General features: G+C 49.8%; 1 protein-coding gene across 4 annotated transcripts in view; it reads right to left on the reverse strand.

Moving 5' to 3' along the window:
• Positions 1-4131: 4131 nt before the first annotated feature.
• The window catches only part of LOC110527591 (neural cell adhesion molecule 2), a 413004-nt gene continuing 395528 nt past the window's right edge, over positions 4132-21607 (reverse strand). For 2 of the 4 annotated variants that reach the window (XM_036983098.1, XM_036983097.1), the window contains 3 exons: positions 20434-20641; positions 8761-8877; positions 4132-7383 (listed from right to left, as the gene is read on the reverse strand). In XM_036983098.1, the coding sequence (XP_036838993.1) occupies positions 7269-7383; positions 8761-8877; positions 20434-20641 (440 nt within the window). In that variant the 3' untranslated portion in view covers positions 4132-7268. The remainder of the gene's footprint in view (positions 7384-8760; positions 8878-20433; positions 20642-21607) is intronic. The other 2 variants (XM_036983099.1, XM_036983100.1) reach the window with 2 other exon arrangements.

Consider the following 21607-nt stretch of genomic DNA (forward strand, 5'->3'; position numbering starts at 1 on the left):
AAACTATTACGGACTACAAACAGAAACCCAGACACAAGCTGCCCAGTGACGCGAACCTACCAGACGAGCTAAACGCCTTTTATGCATGCTTCGAGGCAAGCAATACTGAAGCTTGCACGAGAGCATCAGCTGTTGTGGACGGCTGTGTGATAATACTCGTGGTAGCCGATGTGAGCAAGACCTTTAAACAGGTCAACATTCACAAAGCCGCAGGGCCAGACGTATTACCAGGACATTTATTCAAAGCATGCGCAGACCAAATGGCAAGTGTCATCACTGACATTTTCAACATCTCCCTGACCAAGTCTGTAATACCTACATGTTTCAAGCACACCACCATAGTCCCTGTGCCCAAGGAAGCGTATGCAATCTCAATCGGACTCCACACTGCCCTTTCCCACCTAGACAAAAGGAACATTTATGTGAAAATGCTGTTGACTACAGCTCATCATTCAACAACATAGTGCCCACGAAGCTCATCACTAAGCTAAGCACCCTGGCGCTAAACACCTCCCAACTGGATCCTGGAGTGTAGGCAACAACATGTCTACCACGCTGATCCTCAAAACTGGGGCCCATCAGGGGTATGTACTTAGTCCCCGCCTGTACTCCCTGTTCACCCACGTAGCTGCTCATCTGCGTGAACATGCCTTACGTATGCTGCAAGGAGGCATGAGGACTGCAGATGTGGCCAGGGCAATACAATGCAATGCATATACTGCTGTGAGACGCCTAAGACAGTGCAATAGGGAGACAGGACAGACAGCTGATCGTCCTCGCAGTGGCAGACCACGTGTAAATACACCTGCACAGGATCGGTACATCCGAACATCACATCTACGGGACAGGTACAGGATGGCAACAACAACTGCCCGAATAACATCAGGAACGCACAATCCCTCCATCAGTGCTCAGACTGTCCGCAAAAGGCTGAGAGAGGCTGGACTGAGGGAATGTACGCTTGTTGTAAGGCAGGTCCTCACCAGACATCACCGGCAACAACGTCGTCTATGGGCACAAACCCACCGTCGCTGGACCAGGACTGGCAAAAAGTGCTCTTCACTGACGAGACTGGCAAAAAGTGCTTTACTTTTACTTTACTGACAAGTCGCGGTTTTGGCTCACCAGGGGTGATGGTCGGATTCGCGTTTATCGGAGAAGGAATGTGCGTTACACTGAGGCCTGAACTCTGGAGTGGGATCGATTTGGAGGTGGAGGGTCCGTCATGGTCTGGGGTGGTGTGTTACAGCCTCATCGGACTGAGCTTGTTGTCATTGCAGGCATTCTCAACGCTGTGCGTTACAGGGAAGACATCCTCATCCCTCATGTGGTACCCTTCCTGCAGGCTCATCCTGACATGACCCTCCAGCATGACAATACCACCAGCCATGCTGCTCGTTCTGTGCGTGATTTCCTGAAAGACAGGAATGTCAGTGTTCTGCCATGGCCAGCGAAGAGCCCGGATCTCAATCCCATTGAGCATGTCCGGGACCTGTTGGATTGGAGGGTGAGGGCTAGGGCCATTCCCCCTAGAAATGTCCGGACCTTGCAGGTGCCTTGGTGGAAGAGTGAGGTAACATCTCACAGCAAGAAATAGCAAATCTGGTGCAGTCTATGAGGAGATGAACTGCGGTACTTAATGCAGCTGGTGGCCCACCAGATACTGACTGTTATTGTTGCTTTTGATTTTGACCCACCCTTTGTTCAGGGACACATTATTCCATATCTGTTAGTCTTATGTCTGTGGAACTTGTTCAGTTCATGTCTCAGTTGTTGAATCTTCCTATGGTCATACAAATATTTACACGTGTTAAGTTTGCTGAAGTTTTTCAAGTAAAAATGAATAACTTAGGCTATAGGAAATGCAACCAACTATAGAGATTGACAGGGAGGGGGACAGGAGGGGAACCCATGTATCCCACTTCAATCCAGTAGGCTTCAGTCAAGCCTTTGGCTTCAGTCACCCCCAAGATTGAAGAGGCAGACAAATCCATCTATGGCCTCCTCATCAGGCCTCTCACACTGGGCAGACAGGGGCCCTGGGAGGGACATCTCGCACAGCTTCCTCATATACGGCACTGGATCAAGGGTGACCTCGTTGAAGTGGAAATCCAAGAGCCTGTAATATTTTGTTAAATTGTGAATGAATTTGATTTCCTTTTATTTACCATTCAGAGTTATGATGCTATCAATGTGTTGATGTAGTGATCTACTCATTCTATGAATGAATAACAATGACATACAGTATTTTGGGTCGGTCTTCACACGCTTCACAGCATATCCACCCTTCTTTGCCTTGGAAAAGCTGATTTTATATCACAGCATTCAAGCTGCAGTGGTTGCCTGGGAAGCTGTGCAGACAGAGTGGATGTGGAATTTACTAAAATGTCCATCATTACAGTTTGGTGATAGTGGAAAGACAAAAGGAGATGGCAAAATATGATTTGAGGTCATTTACAAATACTATAAACACCGCAACTCCTTTTGTGGACAACATTCCTTCATGCCAGCTGTGTGCTGGCAGTTCTAAGACTCAATGTAGGGGGGCTTAGGGATGGAAGAACAAATACCATATCGTGACTATCAGGTGTGTTACAGAAGATACACGGTTCACAAGTCAACGCATCAACAGCTGCGTTATCTAACGTTAGCCCCCGATCCCCCCCTAAAATGTTGGCTAACGTGTCAGACTCATCAAACGCTGATACTTACATTATGGTCAGCGCTTGCCAGAGCCACTGTCAATAATGGAACAGCATCCGTCTTCAGGATTAGCTTCCTGGCAGGACATTATCGAATGTTCTCCCAACTGATAAAGCAATCTCATCTCTAAATGTGGACTGCACATGCGCGACCGTATCGTAATTTCCTGTGCAGCCTGTCCACCTGAAATGCAAAGCAGCCACTGCTGTCAGATGTCTTAGGGTAAATAGTAATTTTTACACTACGGCATCCAGTCACGACACAGTGTGCTTTTGCCGGCATGCTGGTAAGTAGCTTTGTAGCTAACTGTCAAACCACAGGCGAAAGGTTACCAGTATCTTTGGTCGGACGTTCTGCTTGAGCTTTACGGTTTGTCAACAAAGCCAAAGCAAGGGAATGTGCACATGTGATGACGGTTTCAAAGTGGCACATATTTAAATGAGTTAGGAGGCTACCAATGCATAAAGACGGAAGTAAATCCATGGTAATGCCTGCCCCCTGATTCCAATTGTTTGACACTTTATGATCAAACTTGATCAATGTACCAGTTATTCATTTTCATATTTGGGTCACCCTACCTTGAACTGGTTTCAGCCCATTTGGTGAACAGGCCATTAACATCGCGAGGGAACAGAGAGAAAGAAGCCCTCAAAGCCAAATCAAACCGTCAGCGAACAGAGCCCTCTCGTAGGGAAAACAGAGCAGCGAGGAGAAGGGGCAAGTAGTGCGAGTACATGTTATATAGAAACTTCAAATGAGGTTTGAAGAGGGGGCAGCTTAGTTAGAAAGCACTTCAGTTCTCGTTGTCTCGTGTTTTGAACCATTTGGAGCCCTTTGAGCAGAGCTCTACGTTTGTTTTGGTAAATTATTGTTAAAAAAAAAACACTTTGTCTCCTGAAATAGAATCGAGTTGAATATGTTTTGCACGGTCCCTCTCATCCGAGGCAGACTGATATGGTTTGGAAGTGACCTCGATGCGATTGAGGTTTATCTACAAATCTGCACTTTCTGACTTATAGTATTAGTATTCTCAGGTAAAATACTATTTTGAAGTGGGTATTTGAATATTTTGTCCTTGAAAATGCAAATAGTTGAATATTGGAATGTATTTGGAAATATACCAATACAAAGAAAATAAGTGTTTAAAATACAAATGCTTAAATACGAATGTATTTGAAACCAGGTCTGACATTGAATCAATTCCCATTCAAGATTTGTGTTGCACCACTACACTCTGTGCCCTGTATGATGATGTCTGTGCCCCAAATGTCACCCTATTCCCTACACAGTGCACTTCAGGGTACCATTTGGGACAGATCCCATTATTCTTTAATTCTCGTCACACGGGTCACCAAATGTAGTAAAACCACAACCAAGATAAAAAAAAAAACGAGATGAAACCTACTAAATGACCGACTCCCACATGCGTCATCTTTCACCAGGACATGTTTATTTACAGCTGATAAAATGACAGGAGGTTTGTTACAGGGTGTTCCACAGGCTACGGCCACATCAACAGTTTCCACCCCCTGCGTAAGCACACTCAGTCTGGGGAGTCCAGAGGGGGACAAGAGGCGGGGACACAATACACAGAGCTAGAAACACACCAGTACTCTCTATGGAGACAGACTGAGACGGAGTCCGAGGGTGAGAGATGTGGGAGGAGGGAACGGGGGAATAGACTGATATTCAGATATAAAATAACATGTACAAATCTCATGGCCATCAGGCAATGTGCTCCCTATTTACAGTTGTCTTAACAGGCTACAGAGCAACTCCAGGACTGCAGGTACAGTTTATCAATCGTGCTTTGGGAGAGAAAACAAAGCCAGTTTTATGGGGTAAAACCTATGGAGCAAAGAGGGGTATAAGGGATTCTCAGACACACATGCAGAGCGCTCCAGCCAGAGAATTGATGACAGCGATATACATGATAATCCATTTTTAAATTCAGGTTAAGACACACACAGCACACGCACACATGGACTTATGTACAGGCACGCACACACACGCGGTATCACACCCATTTCAGTGCTCAAATACTGTATGCTGCCTGTGCTAAAACCCTCGTTACTCTATCAGAGCTAACTGTCAGAGTCCACCTAGCTCTCAAGCAGTGGCAAATACTATATTTCCCAGAATTCACAGCGCCACTAATTAACGACAGGGTCATTACAAACTAATGGGCAGCACGACGGCGTCTGTCACGTCGACTCTGCAAGGAATAGTCCAGTCACCAAAGAGCATGTGCGCCGCTCCCTCGGCTAATGGCAAACAAGCCTCCTATTACATTTTAATTGAATGGTTTACACTGTTGCCACCGCAGCAAGGGACCAGGGGGACAATGGGCCGTGGGAAAACCAAGTCATGCTATTATCTTAATTACAGCCTCCATTGAAATGCTGTGAAGTGACCTAAGGGCCCACTGTGTGTGTGTTTTCTTGAGGGTAAAGTGATGAATAGTAAAGAGCACTGTCACGTCGTCACTGAACTGTCAGACCAGAACTAAAATAAGCTTTTTTTTCAGCTGGAGAGCGTTCAAACAAGAAAGCCTGTTTTTGCTTTTGAAAAAAGACTCATCTTTTCCGGGTCTATTTACATACGAGCTTTGTAAAATATGTTTTTTTTCTCTTTACCTATTTACATGACAACCTCAGAGAAAGAAAATGAACAGAAAAATGTTAATTGGTTTTCGATCATTAATATTGCCATTAAACTAAAATCAACTATAAATTAAGTGTATCTAAAAAAACATGACTGAAATACTTTGCGTGTGCCCGTGTCTAGTCTAACAGTTGAGAACAGAACAATTCAACATTCATTGGTTTTCACCTTTAGTCAATAGAATGATGGCACAACTTTCAAATGAAGCAAACAATATTGGACATGACTGTCTTTTCCTTTTTATAGACTACTTTTTCCCCCAAAAAAACTACTCACAGGACTGTATGACAACCACATTATTTTCACATTTCAATTTCATGTCAACATCAATTGTTTTTTTTTCCTGTCTTTGAGAAAAAAAAAATATTTAAAAAGAATTGAACGGCAAAAAATTTAAATAAACATTCAATGTAAAGCAGAGTAACCATAAAATAACACAAAATTGTCTCTGTTGTTTATTGTTGTGTTTTGAGGTGCGAGATAACAAGCGCTGTAGCCTGGTTACGGATACACCATGAAGACTGTTAACAAATACACAGGAAACATTACCTATAACTCTAAGGGCCCGGTACAGATTCATTGTCTGCCTAAAAACAGCAGTACTCATGGCATCACCATCAAAACCAGTGCTAAAACACAACCTTGCACAATCCTTACAATGAAGCCAGCTCATTGGTCAACAGTGGCAGGTGTAACTATGTTCATATTCTGTTCAAAATATTTTAAATTTCCTGGCTAACTTCCTGACCACATGAACCATGTGTGCTGACCACGTGGTCCTCTCAGATGTAACCACCTAGAACCATAATGGATCTTGGGGGATTCTTTCTAACTGGCTAACAAATAGCTATTATCATCAGAGATTATTTTCCTGTCATGCTGTCACCTTATGGATACACATGGTACACTAGTAAAATAATGGAGACAGACAGCTTGCATAGTTAACGCAAACGATTTTGATCAAATATGCTAAATATATTTACACAGCTCTCACACTCATAACAGCTCTCAAACTCATAACAGCAGACACATTCAGACACACCAATACGACTATCACTACAATGTGCAAAGGCACCTTGACAGTACCTGTTAATTTTTTTATCTTCTTTAAAAGAACAAATCAAAATGGTGGCATAACCAATGAGCTAGCTCAACATTCTCTGAGCCGGAAGCTCAAAGAGGAGCGGGCATAAAGGGGCGGATGTAACGTAGTACACAAGCATTAGACAGGACAGCCCAGACATCACATCTTAGACCAGAGCCGCAATAGAATACAGACGAGACTGCTGCAGTGAGGACAGGGTAGCTTACTCTGTAAATGCTACTGTAGGAGATCTTTTTTTACCAGGCACAGCGGACTTGAGTGGGAGTCGATAGTGGCGCTACTTATCCTTCAGACAGAGAGCTTTGGCGTGTATGTGTTTGTGTGTGTGTGTGTGTGTGTGTGTATGTATGTATGTATGTATGTATGTATGTATGTATGTGTGTAGGATCAGGTGGGTTTTTGCAAATGGGGATTGAATAAGAGGGGGAAGGAAAATAAATAAATGCAACGGATAAGCAACGGCCAAGGCATAAAAAAAACAACAATTAAACCAAAGTCAGAGGAAAAAATGAAACAATATTACAATCACTGATCAACACGAAGTGTCTTCGACTGGAGCCATCTTGGATAGAAACAACATCATTGATTAGTCACATAAAAACGCTTGTTGTTGGGGTCTTCCTCTCTCTTATTTGTATTTACACACACTTTTCGTTTTTTCTCTGGGCCCTTATGGACATATAAGGGATATCATCATATTTTTTTTACGTGTCGTGTTTATTCTGTGTTTTGGTCTCAGGGTAGGATGCTCCGAAGTGTTCTCGTTTGCGGCGAGGGGCGAGAGGGCACACACATTTTATGCTTTACTGTCGTCCTGCTTTGTGTGGATGCTGTTGTCACTGTGCACTTTGATCTCGATCATGTCGGGCTTGAGCGTCTCCTTCCCGTTCTCCTCCTTCAGCGGTAGCTTCCTGTGGGAGAGAGACAAAGGAGACAGACACGTCTGAGTGAGAGACCTCAGATGAAAGGGTTAACTATAACTACACATTTCACTCAACCCACGTCTCACTCATGACCATGGCTGTTCATTGTTCATTACGGTTACAGTACAGGGGAGACACTCATAAACAATCAATACATAGAAATGTGGAATGTGAACGGACTTAATCACCCTGTGAAACGTATGACATTTAGATAATGCATTTACATACACGCATACAGAGCATGCATCCTTATTGGCAAACTATAAGAGGTGGGATGAGTGGTAGTTTCCATGGCAGCATAGAGTGAACACGATGGAGAATGATGCATCCATAACATAAGTAGCGGTCCTCTACTACTACTCAATGCATGTAATACATTCAAAGTTAACACACTGACTGACTGTCTAATTAATACATTTACTTGATCAATATATTAATATGGTGGTTGATAATGTCAACAGTTTCAACAGCACTCAATTCACTTACTGAACATACATAAAAAATACACAAACAAAAAATGATATAACAAAAACAATCCCTAATTTTTAACGCCGGAAATACAACAACGAACAATCTACACCGGATTAATTTACAGTACTCATACAAGCTCAGTCGATTAGACTACACTACAACTATCAAATCCAGTAGCGTTAAAAGATCCCATCGGCAAGGGACACCCTTGGGTTGAAGAAGCCTGCTGTAAGATGGACTAAATTTTGACCTTTGGCCCATGGCTGTTGAACCATGTACTGTAGAAGGCTCTTGACTGACTGGACACGGATGTGGCCTGGATTCAAAATACTCTTTCATACTAAAGCACATTTCCACAACTATATGTCCAGTAATGATATCAGTTAAGTGAGTGCAAGGGCAATACCATAAGCCAAGACCTAGAAAACACACTAAAACACCAACTCCTTATGCTTCTTGTCAACTTCAGCTAAAGTGCCCTTTTCTACTAATAGAGCTACATATTTGGGTTAGGCTGGGGTTACATTATGCTATGTTTAGACGAGGGACACAAAAAAACATACGAGCATAGCTGGACAAGGACGCAAGAAAGAGGGTGACGTCAAAAGCAAGCCAACACGACAGTATGTGTTGCTATGGTGATTTCAGTAAACAATACGTGCAAATTAACATCCGGTAGAAAACAACGCTACGGCAAAGGTCGATATATTTGCACTCTGCGGGCAAGTCCCTTCTACCGTGGCTACTGACGGCATTCACCACCTGCCTCAACGGCATTTACAGTTGTCCTGTCATTGAAAACAATGACATCCGGTTTGCCGTCTACCTCGTACCATCTAAACGCAGCATTAGGGTGGACAGGGCCTTAGAACCCTAGTGGTTCTGGTTCCTTACTCTGGCTCTGTGAGAGGAGTAGTCTCGTTGGGTTCGTGCACTGGGCTCCCATCGTGGTTAGTTATTCTCTCCTCTTCCGTTCTCATCTCAACGATAGGATCCTTGGACCCATCGCCCCTACGCACAAACACACACAGGCATGAGCATGCACGTGCGTGCACACACAGTTACACACACAGTTACACACACACACACACACACACACACACACACACTTCAGCAAATCCATTTGTGACACAAAGCAGACAGAAGCAGCGCTTTCCTGTTCTCGTCTCTCCTTTGCTTCTATGATATCTCCAGCGGCCATGTCTCCATGCAACCCTGTATACTTAACCCTCACACAGAAGGCGGAGGAGATATCTCAGTGTGCCTGCCTGTAATCTACAGAGCCTCCAAGTGACACCAAAGCACAGTGGGGAAGTCTCTCTCGTTCCCTCGCTTGCTCCTTCCTTCGACAATGTTAATCTCGCCAATAAGGCTATCCACACCAGTGCTTTGGGGCTTGCTGACAATCCGAAGGGATTGGATTGGGCTGAGTCGGGGGAACCTGACTGGCCCTGGGTTCAACCACTTCCTATCTCAGGGGGTTTGGATGTTAAGCTCCACAGTATGTCAGTAGTGACTCTGAGGGGGCCGATTTCCTATAATAAGCCTGAAAAGTCCATAATGCCGGGCATACACTACTCAAATTTTTTTTGCCACAAATTCGCCACATTTTTGCCGTCCCAGACAAATTTCCATGATCGGGGTGAAATCCTATGAACTAGGGCTAGGATTAGTACATTGGGACTCACGAAGTTTGAGCGAGTCAAGGACACACCGATGATGGCTGTTCAGTTATCCAGATCCCTGGTGGTTGTCCGAGAATATTCTGACTTTATGATCGTACATCTTGTAGTATGTGCAGTACTACGACGCGATTGGGCAAGGACTGCTGACAATGGCCAATGAGTGCTCAGCATGTGTGACCAACAATGATGGCAAAAAAGAAAGCAACAGCAACACACATCGTGTGGACTGAGGTGATGGAAGATAGATTGATGGAGCTGAAGAGAGCAAAATGCCTTTTCAATGGGCAAGTTCGTTTTATATGGCCCGGTGACCCGGATGAGCGGAGTTTGCTTATTTTAGACCATTCCATTGGTCCTTAAGTGAAATATCCATCCAGCTAGGACACCAATATTACATCTGCATCCTACCATGATAGAAACCAAAAAGATAACATGAAATAATAATGATAATATAAAATTAAGTCCATATTCTGCTCCTCGGTCTCTTTAAAAAAGAAAATGTTTCTGCACATAATAATGTGCACACTAATAAACCTGTTCACTTGCATGACAGCATTTTTTCCCTATGACAACCGAGAACCTCAGGGCAAGATCAAATAGGGAATCATTGTGTAATGTGAGCAACCTGGGGTTGAGGATGGACAGAATTAGATATTTGAGACAAGGAAATCGGTGCATGTCCAAGTTGTTATTAAGATTTTAGAAGTGTGTAGTGTATGCCCGGCGCAAGGTTCAGTCCTCAAGGCCGAACATAAACGTGTAGAGACAATTGACAAGTACCATCCACATTAAAGCAGCTTGCAGTATTTGGCCTACGGGCTTGTAGTTTGAGAACCCTGCTTTAAACACAAGGGAGAAACGAGTCCAAACAGCATGTCGGAAACACATATAAACTATACCTTTTTACGAAGCAAAACCGCAGTCCTCAAGTCCCGCCAGACCTTACCTATCCTATTATAACCTATAACCTAAGACAACACTCCTACGCCAAAGATAACTCAATTACTATTTCCTCCACAATGCAGACCTAATCTTACAAACCTAACAACAACAAAAAAACACGGTCAGTTACTTAGCCACTATATTTGCCACTTAGTGAAAAGTGTACAGTGCTTAAAATGCTAAACAATAATTAAGTATAGGAGATGACTTGTACATTTATCTCGGTAGAAGACATAAATGGGTTAATCAATCATGTTGGGTGTTCGTTTAATTTATTCCATCCTAAATGTTATTCATAGTAATATTATGTCCCCAAATAGATGTCTCTCTATTTGGACGTATATTAATTTGTTTTTACAATGCTGTGCTTGTTTATTTAGCTTTTTAAGCACTTTGAGATAAAACATGTTTTTACTGAAAAGCACTATATAAGCTAAATAAATGGTTATGATTAGGAATGTATTTTGTCTGTATAGAAACACCATGTGAATCTATTAAAAAGGACACAAACCGTTTATTACCACCTTTCCCACACAAGCACGTCCTTGCTCAATACAAAATGGATTATGGCAGGCAAAAACACATCAAATATGCAATTAAATAATTATACATTGCTAATGCACATTTGTATGCTTCGGCACCTAAAAATGCTGAAAGCATGCATTCCTGAACTCAATGAATAGTTCATTAGCCAGTGAATTAAAGTTCTTTTAATTTAATCAAATTATTTAATGATAATGTGATTCTTTTGGAAATAAAGTGGGCCGCTATTGTGTGGGAACAAATACAGGCTGGTTGTTGTCCCTTTCCCTCTGCCCTTGTTCAACTCCCCCTGCAGATCTGAGACAATTGAGTTGGTGTAAGCAGTAGCTAGTTTCTTCTATTTTGCTTACAGCCATTTTAAAATCAGATCTAGCAAGGCTGCAAGGGAGGGAACAACTTTTTGGAATGAGATGCTGCCCAAAGCAAACTGGTAAAACACGCCGTATGCTTCGCCTCAAGGAAATGACCAGCAAAACCAAGTCAAGTTATTGTCAACTCCATCAGTGTAACGGTTCTCTTGTTGTGAAGTAGAGGCGGACCAAAACGCAGCGTGTTGGATGTTCATTGTATTTTAATGAAGACACTATACATGAACAAACTAACGAAAACAAGAAACGTGAGAACTCAAAACAGCCCTATCTGGTGCAAACACAAAGACAGGAACAATCACCCACAAACACACAGTGAAACCCAGGCTACCTAAGTATGATTCTCAATCAGAGACAACTAATGACACCTGCCTCTGATTGAGAATCATACTAGGCCGAAAACATAGAACTGCCCCAAAACATAGAAAAACAAACATAGACTGCCCACCCAACTCACGCCCTGACCATACTAAATAAATACAAAACAAAGGAAATAGAGGTCAGAACGTGACAGTACCCCCCCCCCCAAAGGTGCGGACTCCGGCCACAAAACCTTGACCTATAGGGGAGGGTCTGGGTGGGCGTCTGTCCGCGGTGGCGGCTCTGGCGCGGGACGCGGACCCCACTTCGCCATTGTCTTAGTCCGCCTTATTGTCCGCCTCCGTGGCTTACTCACCATGCCCACCCCTCTCAATGACCCCACTGGACAGAGGGGCTGCTTGGGACAGAGGGGCAGCTTCTCGGGACAGAGGGACAGCTGCTCGGGACAGAGGGACAGCTGCTCGGGACAGAGGGACAGCTGCTCGGGACAGAGGGACAGCTGCTCGGGACAGAGGGACAGCTGCTCGGGACAGAGGGGCAGCTGCTCCGGGCGGAGGGGCTCTAGCGGCCCCTGGCTGACTGGCGGCACTGGCGGCCCCTGGCTGACTGGCGGCCCCTGGCTGACTGGCGGCACTGGCGGCCCCTGGTTGACTGGCGGCGCTGGCGCTGGGCTGACTGGCGGCACTGGCGGCCCCTGGTTGACTGGCGGCACTGGCGGCCCCTGGCTGAATGGCGGCACTGGCGGCCCCTGGCTGACGGGCGGCACTGGCGGCCCCTGGCTGACGGGCGGCACTGGCGGCCCCTGGCTGACGGGCGGCACTGGCGGCCCCTGGCTGACGGGCGGCACTGGCGGCCCCTGGCTGACGGGCGGCACTGGCGGCTCCTGGCTGACGGGCGGCATTGGCGGCTCCTGGCAGACGGGCGGCACTGGCGGCGCTGGGCAGACGGGCGGCACTGGCGGCGCTAGGCAGACGGGCGGCACTGGCGGCCCTGGGCAGACGGGCGGCACTGGCGGCGCTGGGCAGACGGGCGGCACTGGCGGCGCTGGGCAGACGGGCGGCACTGGCGGCGCTGGGCAGACGGGCGGCGCTGGCGGGCAGACGGGCGGCGCTGGCGCTGGGCAGACGGGCGGCACTGGCGGCGCTGGGCAGACGGGAAGCTCCGGCAATGCTGGGCTGAGTAGCTCTCCTAGCGCCGAACAGGCGGGAGACTCCGGCAGCGCTGGAGAGGAGGAAGGCTCTGGTAGCGCCGGAGAGGCGGGAGACTCCGGCAGCGCTGGAGAGGAGGGAGCCCCTGCAAGGATGGGCCGGAGAGACAGCCTGGTACGGGGAGCTGCCACCGGAGGGCTGGTGCGTGGAGGTGGTGACGGATAGACCGGGCCGTGCAGGCGCACTGGAGCTCTTGAGCACCGAGCCTGCCCAACCTTACCCGGTTGAATGGTCCCGGTCGCCCTGCCAGTGCGGCGAGGTGGAATAGCCCGCACTGGGCTATGCAGGCGAACCGGGGACACCGTGCGCAAGGCTGGTGCCATGTAAGCCGGCCCAAGGAGACGCACTGGAGACCAGATGCGTAGAGCCGGCTTCATGGCACTTGGCTCGATGCCCACTCTAGCCCGGCCGATACGCGGAGCTGGAATGTACCGCACCGGGCTGTGCACCCGCACTGGGGACACCGTGCGCTCCACAGCATAACACGGCGCCTGCCCGGTCTCTCTAGCCCCCCGGTAACCACAGGAAGTTGGCTCAGGTCTCCTACCTGGCGTAGCCATACTCCCTGTTAGCCCCCCCCCCAATAAATTTTTGGGGCTGACTCTCAGGCTTCCATCCACGACGCCGCGCTGCCTCCTCATACCGGCGCCTCTCCGCTTTCGCCGCCTCCCGTTCTTCCTTGGGGCGGCGATATTCTCCTGGCTGAGCCCAGGGTCCTTTACCATCCAAATCTTGAAAGCATGCATTCCTGAACTCAATGAAAAGTTCATTAGCCAGTGAATTAAAGTTATTTTAATTTAATCAAATTATTTAATGATAATGTGATTCTTTTGGAAATAAAGTGGGCCGCTATTGTGTGGGAACAAATACAGGCTGGTTGTTGTCCCTTTCCCTCTGCCCTTGTTCAACTCCCCCTGCAGATCTGAGACAATTGAGTTGGTGTAAGCAGTAGCTAGTTTCTTCTATTTTGCTTACAGCCATTTTAAAATCAGATCTAGCAAGGCTGCAAGGGAGGGAACAACTTTTTGGAATGAGATGCTGCCCAAAGCAAACTGGTAAAACACGCCGTATGCTTCGCCTCAAGGAAATGACCAGCAAAACCAAGTCAAGTTGTTGTCAACTCCATCAGTGTAACGGTTCTCTTGTTGTGAAGTGCAAACACAAAGACAGGAACAATCACCCACAAACACACAGTGAAACCCAGGCTACCTAAGTATGATTCTCAATCAGAGACAACTAATGACACCTGCCTCTGATTGAGAATCATACTAGGCCGAAAACATAGAACTGCCCCAAAACATAGAAAAACAAACATAGACTGCCCACCCAACTCACGCCCTGACCATACTAAATAAATACAAAACAAAGGAAATAGAGGTCAGAACGTGACAGTACCCCCCCCCCCAAAGGTGCGGACTCCGGCCACAAAACCTTGACCTATAGGGGAGGGTCTGGGTGGGCGTCTGTCCGCGGTGGCGGCTCTGGCGCGGGACGCGGACCCCACTTCGCCATTGTCTTAGTCCGCCTTATTGTCCGCCTCCGTGGCTTACTCACCATGCCCACCCCTCTCAATGACCCCACTGGACAGAGGGGCTGCTTGGGACAGAGGGGCAGCTTCTCGGGACAGAGGGACAGCTGCTCGGGACAGAGGGACAGCTGCTCGGGACAGAGGGACAGCTGCTCGGGACAGAGGGACAGCTGCTCGGGACAGAGGGGCAGCTGCTCCGGGCGGAGGGGCTCTAGCGGCCCCTGGCTGACTGGCGGCACTGGCGGCCCCTGGCTGACTGGCGGCCCCTGGCTGACTGGCGGCACTGGCGGCCCCTGGTTGACTGGCGGCGCTGGCGCTGGGCTGACTGGCGGCACTGGCGGCCCCTGGTTGACTGGCGGCACTGGCGGCCCCTGGCTGAATGGTGGCACTGGCGGCCCCTGGCTGACGGGCGGCACTGGCGGCCCCTGGCTGACGGGCGGCACTGGCGGCCCCTGGCTGACGGGCGGCACTGGCGGCCCCTGGCTGACGGGCGGCACTGGCGGCCCCTGGCTGACGGGCGGCACTGGCGGCTCCTGGCTGACGGGCGGCATTGGCGGCTCCTGGCAGACGGGCGGCACTGGCGGCGCTGGGCAGACGGGCGGCACTGGCGGCGCTAGGCAGACGGGCGGCACTGGCGGCCCTGGGCAGACGGGCGGCACTGGCGGCGCTGGGCAGACGGGCGGCACTGGCGGCGCTGGGCAGACGGGCGGCACTGGCGGCGCTGGGCAGACGGGCGGCACTGGCGGCGCTGGGCAGACGGGCGGCGCTGGCGGGCAGACGGGCGGCGCTGGCGCTGGGCAGACGGGCGGCACTGGCGGCGCTGGGCAGACGGGAAGCTCCGGCAATGCTGGGCTGAGTAGCTCTCCTAGCGCCGAACAGGCGGGAGACTCCGGCAGCGCTGGAGAGGAGGAAGGCTCTGGTAGCGCCGGAGAGGCGGGAGACTCCGGCAGCGCTGGAGAGGAGGGAGCCCCTGCAAGGATGGGCCGGAGAGACAGCCTGGTACGGGGAGCTGCCACCGGAGGGCTGGTGCGTGGAGGTGGTGACGGATAGACCGGGCCGTGCAGGCGCACTGGAGCTCTTGAGCACCGAGCCTGCCCAACCTTACCCGGTTGAATGGTCCCGGTCGCCCTGCCAGTGCGGCGAGGTGGAATAGCCCGCACTGGGCTATGCAGGCGAACCGGGGACACCGTGCGCAAGGCTGGTGCCATGTAAGCCGGCCCAAGGAGACGCACTGGAGACCAGATGCGTAGAGCCGGCTTCATGGCACTTGGCTCGATGCCCACTCTAGCCCGGCCGATACGCGGAGCTGGAATGTACCGCACCGGGCTGTGCACCCGCACTGGGGACACCGTGCGCTCCACAGCATAACACGGCGCCTGCCCGGTCTCTCTAGCCCCCCGGTAACCACAGGAAGTTGGCTCAGGTCTCCTACCTGGCGTAGCCATACTCCCTGTTAGCCCCCCCCCAATAAATTTTTGGGGCTGACTCTCAGGCTTCCATCCACGACGCCGCGCTGCCTCCTCATACCGGCGCCTCTCCGCTTTCGCCGCCTCCCGTTCTTCCTTGGGGCGGCGATATTCTCCTGGCTGAGCCCAGGGTCCTTTACCATCCAAATCTTGAAAGCATGCATTCCTGAACTCAATGAAAAGTTCATTAGCCAGTGAATTAAAGTTATTTTAATTTAATCAAATTATTTAATGATAATGTGATTCTTTTGGAAATAAAGTGGGCCGCTATTGTGTGGGAACAAATACAGGCTGGTTGTTGTCCCTTTCCCTCTGCCCTTGTTCAACTCCCCCTGCAGATCTGAGACAATTGAGTTGGTGTAAGCAGTAGCTAGTTTCTTCTATTTTGCTTACAGCCATTTTAAAATCAGATCTAGCAAGGCTGCAAGGGAGGGAACAACTTTTTGGAATGAGATGCTGCCCAAAGCAAACTGGTAAAACACGCCGTATGCTTCGCCTCAAGGAAATGACCAGCAAAACCAAGTCAAGTTGTTGTCAACTCCATCAGTGTAACGGTTCTCTTGTTGTGAAGTGCAAACACAAAGACAGGAACAATCACCCACAAACACACAGTGAAACCCAGGCTACCTAAGTATGATTCTCAATCAGAGACAACTAATGACACCTGCCTCTGATTGAGAATCATACTAGGCCGAAAACATAGAACTGCCCCAAAACATAGAAAAACAAACATAGACTGCCCACCCAACTCACGCCCTGATCATACTAAATAAATACAAAACAAAGGAAATAGAGGTCAGAACGTGACAGTACCCCCCCCCCCAAAGGTGCGGACTCCGGCCACAAAACCTTGACCTATAGGGGAGGGTCTGGGTGGGCGTCTGTCCGCGGTGGCGGCTCTGGCGCGGGACGCGGACCCCACTTCGCCATTGTCTTAGTCCGCCTTATTGTCCGCCTCCGTGGCTTACTCACCATGCCCACCCCTCTCAATGACCCCACTGGACAGAGGGGCTGCTTGGGACAGAGGGGCAGCTTCTCGGGACAGAGGGACAGCTGCTCGGGACAGAGGGACAGCTGCTCGGGACAGAGGGACAGCTGCTCGGGACAGAGGGACAGCTGCTCGGGACAGAGGGGCAGCTGCTCCGGGCGGAGGGGCTCTAGCGGCCCCTGGCTGACTGGCGGCACTGGCGGCCCCTGGCTGACTGGCGGCCCCTGGCTGACTGGCGGCACTGGCGGCCCCTGGTTGACTGGCGGCGCTGGCGCTGGGCTGACTGGCGGCACTGGCGGCCCCTGGTTGACTGGCGGCACTGGCGGCCCCTGGCTGAATGGCGGCACTGGCGGCCCCTGGCTGACGGGCGGCACTGGCGGCCCCTGGCTGACGGGCGGCACTGGCGGCCCCTGGCTGACGGGCGGCACTGGCGGCTCCTGGCTGACGGGCGGCATTGGCGGCTCCTGGCAGACGGGCGGCACTGGCGGCGCTGGGCAGACGGGCGGCACTGGCGGCGCTAGGCAGACGGGCAGCACTGGCGGCCCTAGGCAGACGGGCGGCACTGGCGGCGCTGGGCAGACGGGCAGCACTGGCGGCGCTGGGCAGACGGGCGGCACTGGCGGCGCTGGGCAGACGGGCGGCACTGGCGGCGCTGGGCAGACGGGCGGCGCTGGCGGGCAGACGGGCGGCGCTGGCGCTGGGCAGACGGGCGGCACTGGCGGCGCTGGGCAGACGGGAAGCTCCGGCAATGCTGGGCTGAGTAGCTCTCCTAGCGCCGAACAGGCGGGAGACTCCGGCAGCGCTGGAGAGGAGGAAGGCTCTGGTAGCGCCAGAGAGGCGGGAGACTCCGGCAGCGCCGGTCGAGGAGTGGCGGCGCTACTTGCACCTGCAAGGATGGGCCGGAGAGACAGCCTGGTACGGGGAGCTGCCACCGGAGGGCTGGTGCGTGGAGGTGGTGACGGATAGACCGGGCCGTGCAGGCGCACTGGAGCTCTTGAGCACCGAGCCTGCCCAACCTTACCCGGTTGAATGGTCCCGGTCGCCCTGCCAGTGCGGCGAGGTGGAATAGCCCGCACTGGGCTATGCAGGCGAACCGGGGACACCGTGCGCAAGGCTGGTGCCATGTAAGCCGGCCCAAGGAGACGCACTGGAGACCAGATGCGTAGAGCCGGCTTCATGGCACTTGGCTCGATGCCCACTCTAGCCCGGCCGATACGCGGAGCTGGAATGTACCGCACCGGGCTGTGCACCCGCACTGGGGACACCGTGCGCTCCACAGCATAACACGGCGCCTGCCCGGTCTCTCTAGCCCCCCGGTAACCACAGGAAGTTGGCTCAGGTCTCCTACCTGGCGTAGCCATACTCCCTGTTAGCCCCCCCCCAATAAATTTTTGGGGCTGACTCTCAGGCTTCCATCCACGACGCCGCGCTGCCTCCTCATACCGGCGCCTCTCCGCTTTCGCCGCCTCCCGTTCTTCCTTGGGGCGGCGATATTCTCCTGGCTGAGCCCAGGGTCCTTTACCATCCAAATCTTCCTCCCATGTCCATTTCTCCAAATAGTGCAGCCTCTCCCACTGCTGCTGCTGCTGCTCCTGTTGCTGCTGCCTCTGTTGCTTCTCCTGCTGCTCCTCTTGCCGTTGCCCGTTACCACACCGCTTGGTCCTGTTGGGGTGGGTGATTCTGTAACGGTTCTCTTGTTGTGAAGTAGAGGCGGACCAAAACGCAGCGTGGTGGTTGTTCATTGTATTTTAATGAAGACACTATACATGAACAAACTAACGAAAACAAGAAACGTGAGAACTCAAAACAGCCCTATCTGGTGCAAACACAAAGACAGGAACAATCACCCACAAACACACAGTGAAACCCAGGCTACCTAAGTATGATTCTCAATCAGAGACAACTAATGACACCTGCCTCTGATTGAGAACCATACTAGGCCGAAAACATAGAACTGCCCCAAAACATAGAAAAACAAACATAGACTGCCCACCCAACTCACGCCCTGACCATACTAAATAAATACAAAACAAAGGAAATAGAGGTCAGAACGTGACAATCAGAATCAAATGTTACTATCCACTCTTTCCATTCACCACTTACTGTCATGATAAGGTGGACCATTTACATGTTAGTGTCTTACATAACTTATACAATCCTACAGAACATTCAACACATCTCTAAGACTTAGAATCCCATCTTAGCACCACTTAAGCATCGTGGTAGACCTGAATTAGCATCTGAAACTTAAAGCATCTCCTACTTTCCATTAATCCAAATCCCTCAGATGTGTGGAAAGGCCTGAGTCAGAGGCAGTCCTGCAGTCTCAGCAGGAAGATGTCACCCACCCACCCACTGACCAGACAGTTGCACGCATGCACCCACCCACCGACCAGACAGTCGCACGCACCCACCCGCCCACCGACCAGACAGTCACACGCACGCAGGCACACACACGCCGACTGCATCACACCTCCCTGTGACTCAACGCAATGTCAGTCTAGCTACACAATCTCTTGTTAGGCTCTTCCCTTCCCTTGCCTCGGCTTGGAGCGACACACTGACAACTCTCCCACTCTATCCATCTTTCTCTCTATATCCCTCTCTCCACTTTATTCCTCTTTCACTCTATCTTTCGTTCTCCCCAACCCCTCTCTCTCTCTTTCCATATTTCCCCAATCTCTATCCCTCTTTCACTCTCACTCTACATCCATTCTGCGGTGCTAGAGTCATCAGTCCTATCTTGCGTTTATTAATTATTCATGCTGTTTCAAATGAAACTCCAGTTTCATGGGAATGAAAGTGGAGGTAAATAGTAATAGATGTGGTTTTGTAATGGCATGCTCAGTGAAGCCTGAACATAGATAAGCACACACTGTACCTCGATTTAGACCCTCCGAACAAACACATAGTCTTGTATTATTCCCCACTATCACGCATACAGATTTTTTTCACGTACACATGCATGTACACACACGCCACTAACAAACATATGGACACACATGCACGCACGTTAAAACACACAATTGCGTGCATACACACCAGACATACCACATACAGTTCACATGAAGAAAATAAAACTGTACCAAGTATATTTCTGCATGGTTAAATGAGTGATTTACATATTTTGACAGTGGGGAGTGACCGGGTGAGATATAAACTGCCTTTGCGTGCGTCTCAATCGTCTAAATTGGCTTACTTTCCATCATCTGCAATTATATGTAAAGTTTGGACAGCTGAAAATAATAATGTCAAACTAAATGGAGGATTAACTTTCACCTTTCCAATTCTTCCAGATCAGAACGTATGAGGGAAAAGGGAGTAGAAAGAATTGAGACGCACTCTGAGTGAGTGAGTAAGGGCGTCAGTGAGGGAGGGAGTGAGTGAGTAAGCAAGTGAGTGAGTGAGCGAGTGAACAATAGCTTATGACTAACTGCCTGACTGACCGACAATGTCACATCACACATTCTATAACAAAAGGTCAGTTGCCGCAGTTCCAAGGTCAAAGGTCCACTCACAGGTAGGCGGCCTTGCCCTCCTCCATCTCCTTGCTCTTGCCGCTGGTGGCCGTCTTCTTGCTGCAGAGCTTGCGCGTGATACACATGAGCAGGCCACACTGGCGCAGGAAGTAGCAGCTGACGTCCACCAACACGAGGACCAGGAGGAGTACGACCAGACCCAGGCCCACCACAGGCCCCAGCCCCAGGCCGCTGAACAGGGAGTCTGCTAGATGGAGGCCGGACAGAGAGAGACAGAGAACTGTCACTCAACGAGTTACAGAGACAGAGTAAGAGACACACAACATATTTATATAACCCAGGCCATCCACAGGCCAGAGCCCAAGGCCACTGAACAGGGATTATCCTGATGGAGAGAGATATTGTCACTCAGCAAGTTATACAGGCATCAGACACGCATCAAGGTGATATAACCCGGGCTGAGCCACATCACAACCGCCCCCAGGCCCAAGCTGCTGAACAGGTAGTCTGCTAAGATGGGAGAAACAAAGAGAAAGCCCTGTGGGAAGCTGCTATAGACCACCAAGTCCTAAATCAATATGTGCTTGATAATGTATGCGATATCAACAGAGGTACATTTTTTGGGTGATTTAAATATTAACTGGCTTTCATCAAGCTGCCAACTCAAGAAAAAGCTTCAAACCGTAACCAATGCCTGCAACCTGGTTCAGGTTATCAATCAACCTACCAGGTGTCATGACTCTCCTGTGAGGATCCAAGGATCAGGTTACACTGGATCATCTCTACAGAGCCCCGCTTCTCCTTCGGAGGGAGAGGGAGGGATTGATGTTGAGGTTTTATGATCGTAAACCATAGGCAGCAGATGATTCCTTTTGGGGTCTAGTTTGAGCGAAAGGAATGTCTGTGGGCTTTATGAAGAGTTTGCCGCCCAAAAACTACAACATCAAACAATGGACACTGGGACAATATATTTTCACATCCGAGTGTTGGGAATGATGACAGTTGGAATTTGTAATATGAAGGTCTATTTTGTTATGTAATTAAAAGTTGCATGAAGACTTTATAACGAAAACATTGAAACTTGAAGAATTTTCATGCTGTCTATATCATGTTAACATACTTCACGTTGTGTAGAAAATATGCAGGATAAAGACAATGTTTATGTGACGATAAGATTGTGATTTTAGTTCTCTAACAAGATCATAGTAAATTG

The sequence above is a fragment of the Oncorhynchus mykiss genome, chromosome 7 (assembly GCF_013265735.2).
Source record: "Oncorhynchus mykiss isolate Arlee chromosome 7, USDA_OmykA_1.1, whole genome shotgun sequence".
Classification (NCBI taxonomy): Eukaryota; Metazoa; Chordata; class Actinopteri; order Salmoniformes; family Salmonidae; genus Oncorhynchus; species Oncorhynchus mykiss.